Genomic DNA, 10,388 nt, shown 5'->3' on the forward strand with positions numbered 1-10,388 from the left:
TAAACTATGAGTTTCAGGAAAATTTACATAAATTTAAATTTCTATCATAAAAGTCACTCCTACAGGAGTTATTTGTTCAAAAATTCACTAAGAAGTTTTGTTCTAATGATATTTTTGTAAGCTTTATTTGTAATAATTTAAAATGTCAATTGCATTGGCATTTCATATTATTACGGTTGTTTAGTATGTATTTTCAAATTTTATTCTACCAATTATACATAAATTTTTTTGTGAGAGAGGCTTTTTGTTCTGAATTACATTACTTCTTCTGTTGGTACTCTAACGCTAGCGCCACCTATGTTGTTTTTCTTAACTATCTTCGTTGTCTACTTTTTTATCAGTACATTTTCAGTGCTCCAAAAACTCATCATTTCGTATACATGATAATAACAATTTTTCGAAATAAGTCATTTTCTCATTATATAAATTCATTTATTATCAATAATTCTACAATGAATAAAGAAATACGTTTAATCGGTATACCTGTGCAAAAACTCACTGACCGTAAGTTACCAAAAGTGAAAGAGGTTATGAGAGTGTTTTTCTATCAACTTAAAGTTTTAAAGTTTTCAATCAAACAAAGTGCAAAAATTCAGCTGACAAGGTTATTGAATTGTGGAAAATAAATCAGATCCCTACGAGTGAAGCTCCTAATGTAGTCAAAAAAATTCTCCGTTTTCATAGTGAGTGGTTGAAATTACAAAAAGATTTTAATAAGAAAAGTGATAAGGTAAAGGAAAAGGAGTTTCAGACTGATCTTGAACAATTATTCGACATTGTAAGTAAAAATTTCCTAAAAGGGGTGGATGATAACATTAGGAAGTTGTATTTGGATCAAAAATTCTGTACACACAAAGAGATTCTTTCGAATATTGTACCTGCGTCAAACTCAACTACAGATATGATGGAAATCGATGAAAGCAGTAAGTATCTGAGATAAATAATTGTTATAAATTCAGGTAGGAGTGTAAAACTTCCTTTATATTTATTATAAACAATGAGAATATCATTTTTCTACTTTACTTGCATTATAAATATCAGTATTCCTACGTATGACATTTGACTCGACGGTTTCTGGTACTCATGTTTAATTGCTTCTCATCATAATGAATAAGTGTTGGAAATTTTGTCTGTTTAATTTAAAAATGAACTCTTATTACAGACTTGAATCAGCCGTCTACCAGTCATGGGATTGTTTTAAGTGGAAAATCAGAATCATTCTCGACGCATACATTAAGTGGAACTACAAATTCTGGATCTGATTTGGAGTATGAACCCCCAATTCCGACAAAACGAGCAAAAATAAATGTCTTAACTCCTGAAGTCGTTTCTGCACTTGACAGAGCTAATGTCAGCAGTAGAAACGCGATGTTCATTATTGCTCCGGTTTTATCAGCTGTTGGTATAAAAATTGAAGATACAACGCTCAGCTATAGGTCCATCCAACGAGCTCGTATGGTTCAAAGAAAAGACATTGCTCAAGGATTAAAAGACAATTTTAAAACACACGATAAATACGTAGTGCATTGGGATGGTAAAATGCTAAATGATCTAATTGAATCCAAATCTGTGGAACGACTACCGGTTCTTTTAACTGCGTATGGTATTGAACAATTACTTGGAGTTCCAATAATGAATTCTGGGACGGCAGTTAATCAAACATCCGCCATTTTATCAACATTGAGTGAATGGGGTATTATTAAGTATGTCAAGGCGATGTGTTTTGACACTACGGCTGTTAATACAGGTAATCAATCAATTACAAAAATATTTTATTGTTGTCATTCTAGTTTAATTTCTATTTCTTACTGAATTTTACTATCAAAATGTATTAATCGTTTACTCGTTTGGATTTGAAATATAACCATTGATTTTTCTTAAATACTAAATTTAACGATAGTCATTTATTATTGTTCTACAGGAATTCACAACGGTACATGTAAGGAAATTGAAAAGATTTTGGGAAGAGAGTTGATCTGGTTATCATGTCGTCATCACATTTTTGAGATCGTATTAAGGGGCGCATTTGAAGTATTTTGGCCTGTGTCATCTGGGCCAAATGTACAGATGTTTGGAAGGTTTAAAAAATTTTGGGATGATATAGATATAACTAATTATAAATCTGGTGTTGAAGATGCTGTTGTTGCTGATATCATTTCGAATAAAAAGATGAAATCTCTAGTTTTATTACGAAATCTTTACAGGTACGATTTCACTGTGATTTAAATTATAAAAATTTCGTTATTTTTGACAAATTTTTTATTTTTGATAGTTACTACAACCCCGAGATGATTATAAAGAATTATTGGAATTATCATTGATTTTCCTTGGAGAAATGCCTCAAGAAAAGATTTCTTTCAAACGTCCTGGTGCTGTTCATCATGCTAGATGGATGGCTAAGGCCATTTATAGTTTGAAAATGTATCTATTCAGAGATGAATTCAAACTCTCAGAAAGAATTGCATGGTCTAAGTCATTTCTGTATTTTTATAGTCACATTGTATTTAAAAGCTTGGTTTTCATCAACTTCTGCAACAACTGCTGCTTATCATGACTTGCAGTTTATGAAAAATTTATTGGAGTACAAAAATATCAATCCTTTGATTTCTTCAGCTACGTGTGAAAAAATGATTTCGCACTTATGGTATTTGAGCGATGAACTTGCCATTTTATCACTGTTTGACGATGGCGTTCCATTAGAAGTAAAAAAAGTATTGTTGAAGCTGTTAATACTCGTGAAGGTACAGATTCTAAAGCTAAAAGATTTGTAATTGCTAAAAAGATTTGAATTCATTGGCGCAGAGAACTCTGAGTGACTTTGTGTCTAAAAAGTCATTAAATCTTTTCAAAATCTTCGATCTACCGTATGACTTTCTTGATGTCGATGTTGAATTATGGCCTACTAATGAGAGTTATCTCGAAAATAAAGAATACTTTCAACAACTAAAAGTTGTCAATGATTCAGCAGAGCGAGCTGTTGCATTAGTCAGTGAATATAATCAATGCTTGACAAAAATGAAGAACAATTCCAGTACTTATTGAAAGTTGTCAAAGAACATCAAAAACATTCCCAAATTGTAATAAAAGAAATTATTTATAGTAATAGCGTACTGTTATGTTAAAAATATAGACAATTATATTGCAATTGATAATTCAATAAAAAATTTATCTATAAAAAGTTAAATACTGGTTGTTTCTCACTTGATTCAATACTTTTCATATTAAATTTGACAAAGAAATATGTCATTCACTTCAAATTAAACTAATCATTGGCTATATGTCGAAAAAAATGCTCTAATTTCTTGTTTTAATGCAATCAAACAAGCTCAAGACTGAAAACAATATTAAAAAATTGTTTATAACATTTCTTTATCGATCGAAACTCAAATTTATGTAAATTTTCCTGAAACTCATAGTTTAAATTAAAATTTATCGAATTATTGATCAAAAACTGGAAATATTGATATTCGTTAATGTTTGACGATGAATATCTCGTAACGGCTTCACTTAATCAAAAAATCATAAGAGACCATTTTTGTAGAGCAGTAAATTTCCTACAAAATCATGAGTTCCGCAATCCGAAATAATTTTTTTCATCGACTTATAAAATTCATAATAAAAACGAATATTTTCCTTAAAATAGCCAAACTTCAACTATGAATATCTTTTAATCGGTTGAGTTTTTGAAAAAGTCATAAGAGACCTTTTTGTAAAGCATTCAATTTCTCACAAAATCTATGCCACGGAATATTTTTCCAAGCAGTTGGAAGCGAGATATAAATTTTTTTATCTGATTATTCGAAAAAAATAGAAACCCGCAAAGCGGAGGACCTTCCCGTTATAATTAAGAGCTTATACTTGGAGAGAATTCTTTTTAGGTGTCTACGAACCTATTTTTCAGAGTATAAAGTCAAAAATAAATTATTCGATTTTTTTGACCCACCCTACAGTGTATACTTTCAACTGTCAAAGTTTACGCGCTCACTCCATTGATTTAAATGATTCAGTTATACAAAAATCACAGATTTTGATGTTAAATGAAACTTGGCTGGATGACGCTGAATCAGTTAGCATACCACATTTTAATTGCATCGTTCAATATAAACGATCAAATCATCGAGCTGGAGGAGTTGCTATTTATCACAATGCAAACGATACTACAAATATTATTACTCCTTGCATTGATATGACAGTCAGACAGTCCGAATTTGTAAGTTCATCAAAGTCGACCGTAGGTGAATTTTGTGTAGCGGAGTGTGTAATGGAAGATGGTCATAAAATTGTTTTAGTTGCAATTTATATTTCTCCAAATCAAAAAATTGAAGACATTATTTATTTTTTGAAAAGAACATTATTTCCATTCACAACAATTGGAGCATCTTATATGGGTAAAAATGAGGATAAGTTACCTATGATTTTGAGTGGAGACTTTAATATAAACTTTAATTCAAAGACTTCTGAGCCACTGATAAAATTTTTTAATGACGATTTAAATCTATCAATTAATAATGACACTTCAGTTTCAACAACACGGCATGGCACCACTATTGATGGTGTATTTACAAGGTATTTATCTACAGTTTCAACAAGACTATTTATATCATATTTTAGCTACCGCAAACCTCTTGTTACTCACGTTCCTATTCAGTCACTACGAGAAGAATCTACAAGTATAAAATAGTTTATTTAAAATATTTATAAATATATTTAATTCATAGTCATAATGATTGTATATTTTTACTATGTAGTCATATTTTCACGTAAATAAAACGTTTTTCATTTAAATGTAATCTTTTTAATTAATTTTAGTATAATATTTATCGTTAATCACCACTGAATTTTAGTTATTTTTTTTCTATACGCCAAAGAAGTATAACTTCTAACGCGTGTACATGAGTACACACACTCTTTTTTTTTCTTTTCGGATTATTAATATTACTTACGGGAATTCGGAAGAATTGTGGAGAAGACTCTGCAGACTTTTGTAGGAATTTCTGTGGATTTCAGATGAAAATTAATTTAGCAGATATTTGATAATTTTTGTGTCAAATAAATTATGACAAGAAAAAAATTATTAAAAAAATTGACATCTAGAAATTTAAAAAAATTAAAAATGCAATTTTCTTAAAATAGTTTATTGGAACAAATTTTTTCGTTAAATAAAATTAAAAAATTGTCAAGTGATAGTTAAATTTGATGTCATGAATTTCAGGCTTGAGATAGGCAGAGTAAACGTGCTATTGATTTTATTCAGCAACTGTTAAAAATTCACACAATTTTCTAGAGAGATTTGCAAAAGTGAGTAACAATTTCGTCCATTTATTATCAATGACGATAACTTAAGGGAATCCCGAAGAATTCCGGAGTAAATCCTAAAGATTTTCAATGGAATTTTTGTTCTTAAAGCTAGAAATAGATAGAGTAAAATTCCTATCAATTTTAGATAGTTATTTTCCCGATTGTTACTGTAGTTCTTAATAAAATTATCACTTACGATTTCATTCGGAATTCATCGGGAATTTTTCTGGAATTCAGATTTGTTTCAAAATATGAATTCCTCAGGATCTCTGGCCGATCACCGAAAAAATTCCGCAACTTCTTTACACATGTTTAGTATACTAATTTTCATATCAGGTTACATAAGATACATTTTTCATGTGCTATTAATTTGTAGATATTTATTTTGACTGTAAACTGGTACTATAAAAAATTCTAAGATTTTGTCCCTTAATCCTAGTGTAATCTATTTTCTTATTAATCGAATAAATATATGAACTAAAACTAAAGACTTTAAGTCGTGGTGGATTATTTCGCACGTAACAACTTTCGCCCTTGGCCGCTATTTTCTTATTGCTCTTATTTAAACAACATACCTAACTTGTTCTGAGACTTATTTTATATATATACGTACATAAATGTGTTAGTACGACTCTACTCCCCCGCATATATATGTATATTCAAATATGCATTTATATACATACAGATAAATATATATAGTATATATATTATATACACAAAGTGGACATGTCGCTTTTCAGGAGCGTACGATTATACGACCTGTTTGTAAATATTTTTTTTATCTCAGTAACCTGTTCTCTCAAAAGAATTCTTCAGGGCCGTATTGTCACGGAATTAAAAATCTCTATGTAGATAAATATGTGTAAATAAATATCTTTCGATAGGTGAATCTTTTCACGTTCATTAAACACCGCCGAGTGATAAGATTCATGATAAAGAATAATAAGCGATTGAATCTTGATTATTTATTGTTATATTTATTGTTGGTTTTTTTTTTTATTCTTTCACAGAGGGTGGAAACAAAAACTTGAAATGTTTGTTGTTTTAACGGATAAAGGAGAAAGATAATCGATAAGTACGCACGCAGGAAACCTTCCAGCTACCACGATCGTAGCTCATCATGACACTTGGCGACGTTCACACCTCGAGAGGGTCCTACGGCGAAGAAAAAAGATAAGAAAGAAAGAGAAAGAGGGATAATATGTATAAATAAATTGAACGAAGGACTTTTTTGAAATGTATAAAGGGGTAAATGTAAACGTGTCTGATGTACCGTGTTTCGTGTTCTTTGGGGAGTCAAAATCAAGATAGCGCCTGTATATGTGACAGTAAGATTGCATTCGTTAAAAATTATTTAAAATTTATGACGTCAAAAAATATAAGAAAGTTTTTTTATTGTCAATTGATTGAACAATGATTAAATTATTAAATGAATTTTAATTATATTTAAAATTAAATTCATTAAAGTAATGTACAAAAGAATTATAATTCATAATCAAAGTTTATTCCCACGGTGCGAATGAGTTTTGCTACGAGTTCTATTCCTGGTCGTTTTACCAATAAACGTCATGTTTTTCCTCGGTGACGTCTATGATTTATTGCAGATATTAAATAACTTGAACAGTAACCTAATTACTGAAAATTTTTCTGCAGATGACTTATAATTTGATAGCTTGACTAACCTCATCGACGTCAATTTAAATACTGGATGATTTTTTTATCAACATCAAAATCAACGAAATTTGTAATGAATAGATTGAAACTTTATTTAAAAATAATTATTAATTTTACTTAAATTTATTTTAGCAAGTAACTTCGAAAAAAAAATTTCAATATTCTTTACGAAATTAATAATTTTTGTTTTAGTGCGACCAAGCCCATAACCTGTTGAAAGAATTAATTAAATTTCCTATCAAATTATCATTTCGATTAATTAATAAGAAATTACATTTAATTTGACGATATTAACATCATCATCATTTTTAAACAGACACAGAGCAGATCGTATCAAAACAAGCAACATCTAAAAAGCAAATTTAAATTTTCCATGTCATGAAGCTGTTTATCATCCGTGATGTTAAATATTACTTATAAGTATCAGTATTTATATTTATATTTGTCTGAAAGATGTATATGACTCGTAATAGCGGAAAAAAAATAATTGAATAAAATCAATGATCGTCGTGTGTATCCGAGGTGTGTTCATGCAATCGACACGCTTAAAGAGACACACCGAGTAGCAATAATCGAGTTCACCACACGCTGGCAGGTAATTAGACGCGTGAGAAATGCTATGAGCTGGTGTATGTACGCATGCTCATTTATCGTAACGCGAACTCATGCTAAAGATTAAGTAAAATTTAAAAAATGTTTTTTTTTTTTAAATAAAAGTATTAAAATGGTGAGTTGAAGATACATTGGACGTTTACTGGTATGGATCTTATGTGTGTACTGGTATGCATTCATCGGTATATCCTGCTCTTGATCGGCATATCTTTGGTGTGTATATATTTAATTCAAGCTTTTGCACTGCGGGTGACATTAACAAGACGATAGGGTCGACGGCCGGGTATCACGCGAAATTCCAAGATTAAATTACAAATTGTCCATTAAGTTAAGGAAATTCATATTAAATAACCTTTTTAATAAATAATAACAAGTGCGTCTTCTTGTTGGAAAGCATATAGATGCAAAGGTATGTTGAGAAAATCTAGATACTAATCAATTATCATTTATGAGTTCTGATATGGTTTCTAAGTCATTAACTTTAATTAAAAAATTTTCTGTTATAGCCTGATATGTCGATACATAATTTTTGATATGATTACATCGGGATGTATGTTAGAATAAAAATTACAATCTTTTATAATTATAATTCTTCTATTTTTTATTTCTTCCAGTAATATGAGTATCAATTAAAATTTATCGAACGGAAATGAACTTTGTAATTGATTAAACAAAAAACTAAGGTAAATACCCAGTACTTGAACGATTATGAAATAGGACCAGTACTTGAACAGACTTTTCGAATTGTTGTATTACAAAATCCGTATACTTATTATCAGTGATATGCGCATGTTATAATTATACAATGAAACATTAAATAATTTCTGTGATTTTTTTTCAATTATAAATCAAAACAATTATATTTTTGTTAACTAGTTAAAAGTTGATATGTCTAGAATAGCCGATAGATGCTTTTTTTCATGAAAAATGTACTGAACCGTAAACCAAATAAGCAGTAAAAAAAAACGGTGTATTATAATTTTAAGTAAAAAAAATTTTACCACCCAATGAAATAGTCTTTTTCTGCCCTCCGGCGAGAAAGTGGCAACTTTCTGGCCGCTGCGCTAAACGAAGTTGCCACATTCCGGCTACGTCGAGCAGAAAAATAGTATACACACCTTGGCCAGTAAAAAGTAAAGCCTCAGACCACATGTTTATCAACCTCGGCTTCGCCTTGGCCAACAATTACATGTGATCTGAGACTTTTCTTATTTTACTGGCCTAGGTATGTAATATACTATTTATTATACTCGCTCCAAAAGTTCAACTTTAGAGCGCTGGGTAGCGTCTGTGAAGGGACTCTTTTTTAGAGACTCTACCATACCGTCTTTGTTTCACGGCCTAGGCCGTGAAGTTTTACTGCCTCCTTTTTTTTACAAACTTTTCGAGTACACCCAGACGAAATTGAGAGAAATTGTAAAAAAAAAAGTCACATTCTAATGTACCGACCAATGATTGTGAGTAAATCTTCAACAGTTACTATTGAGTGGCGCTAAGTATTTCTTTGCTGGCAGTTTATTATGAAGCGGACCTAATGTTAATAAAATAACAACCACGTCATAAATAAATATTAATAAAAAGATAATTAATACAAAATTAAGTTTTTTTGTCCTTGTAAAACTTCATAAAATTTAAATATGCCATTATTTGCCTCCTAACCCTCAAAAGTTAAACTTATAGAGCGATAATAACAAAAAATATTGTATGTCATTTGGCAGTTAAGTGGCGATTTTGACAATGATTTTTTTTCGATATTCGCTTTAATGATTGTGACGCGAATGTTCGAAAACGAGCGTAAATTTCCATCCTCGGCTACGCCTGGGACGTTAAAATTACGTCCGTTTCGAACGTTCCCCCCACAAACCTTAAGCTTATATCGAAATATCGTCGCTGTCAGAAAACCGCCACTTCACGGCCTTATGGTATAAATATCTTTTTTGACACAAGAAATTTCACTTATTCCAACAAAATTAATTCTCTTGCTGTACACTGTAAAAAATTTGCGGAGTGAACGCGGAGTAAACGCGGAGTGAACGCGGAGTGAATGATTTTTAATTGATTCACTCCCAGCGGGAGTGATCTTTACTCCGAGAAGGAGTTAATTTTGATTAATAATAAAATTCACTCCGCATTCACTCCCAAAATAAATGAATTTAGAAATAAATAAATTTTTGTAAAGAAAATATTTTTATAAACCCTTTTTATATTTAATTATTAAAAATTTAATTTATTATTTTTAATAATATTTAATTTTAATTATTATTATAATGTTTTTATAATTTTTTTTCATAAATTAATTATAATTAGATAAAATTTTGCTTTATTAAATAATGATTTTTGTTAGAATTGCACTGTACTTTTTTAACTATTGACGTTGTTAAAGATATACACTCATCCCGCTGTTACACTCATTAAGAGCGTTCATTTCAGTACCCACATGCATTTTGATATATTTTTCATATATACATATATATGATATATATAAATATATTAAAAATTGATGTGGGTACTCAAATGAAAGGTCTCGATGAGTGTAATGTCGGGGTGAGCTTATATCTTTAAAAATGTTAATTATATAACGTCTCGTTCTCGGGATTACAAACACGTAGTACCGCTGTTTGTACTACGATGGCACCACAAATTCAGAGTATGTAAGAAGAAAAAACAGGGCCCCTAGATGGCCCTGTCCGACCCTCTACAGTGTACCCACGCCCAACTATACTCATAACGTTTTTTGTGCTTGATAGCATCACATCGTTCAGAGTTTTTTGTAGTACGAGTAGTGAAAAATAATTGTTTTTTGA

General features: G+C 30.3%; 1 protein-coding gene across 1 annotated transcript; it reads left to right on the top strand.

Moving 5' to 3' along the window:
• The first annotated feature begins 592 nt into the window (after positions 1-592).
• LOC141538036 (uncharacterized) lies at positions 593-2,955 on the top strand. The gene is made up of 4 exons (XM_074259295.1): positions 593-923; positions 1,163-1,747; positions 1,922-2,204; positions 2,273-2,955. Exons 1-4 carry the CDS (start codon positions 902-904, stop codon positions 2,319-2,321), a joined length of 939 nt encoding a protein of 312 aa, XP_074115396.1. The 5' UTR covers positions 593-901; the 3' UTR covers positions 2,322-2,955.
• The last annotated feature ends 7,433 nt before the right edge of the window (positions 2,956-10,388 follow it).

This window comes from Cotesia typhae, unplaced genomic scaffold (genome assembly GCF_013202065.1).
Source record: "Cotesia typhae breed Kobodo isofemale line unplaced genomic scaffold, CoteBio_Ctyphae contig_20, whole genome shotgun sequence".
NCBI lineage: Eukaryota > Metazoa > Arthropoda > Insecta > Hymenoptera > Braconidae > Cotesia > Cotesia typhae.

Coding starts and splice junctions, on each gene's coding strand:
- LOC141538036 (XM_074259295.1), top strand. CDS start 902: ATGATGGAAATCGATGAAAGCA. Junction 1,748..1,921: donor CACTACGGCTGTTAATACAG/GTAATCAATCAA, acceptor ATTGTTCTACAG/GAATTCACAACGGTACATGT. Junction 2,205..2,272: donor TTATTACGAAATCTTTACAG/GTACGATTTCAC, acceptor TATTTTTGATAG/TTACTACAACCCCGAGATGA.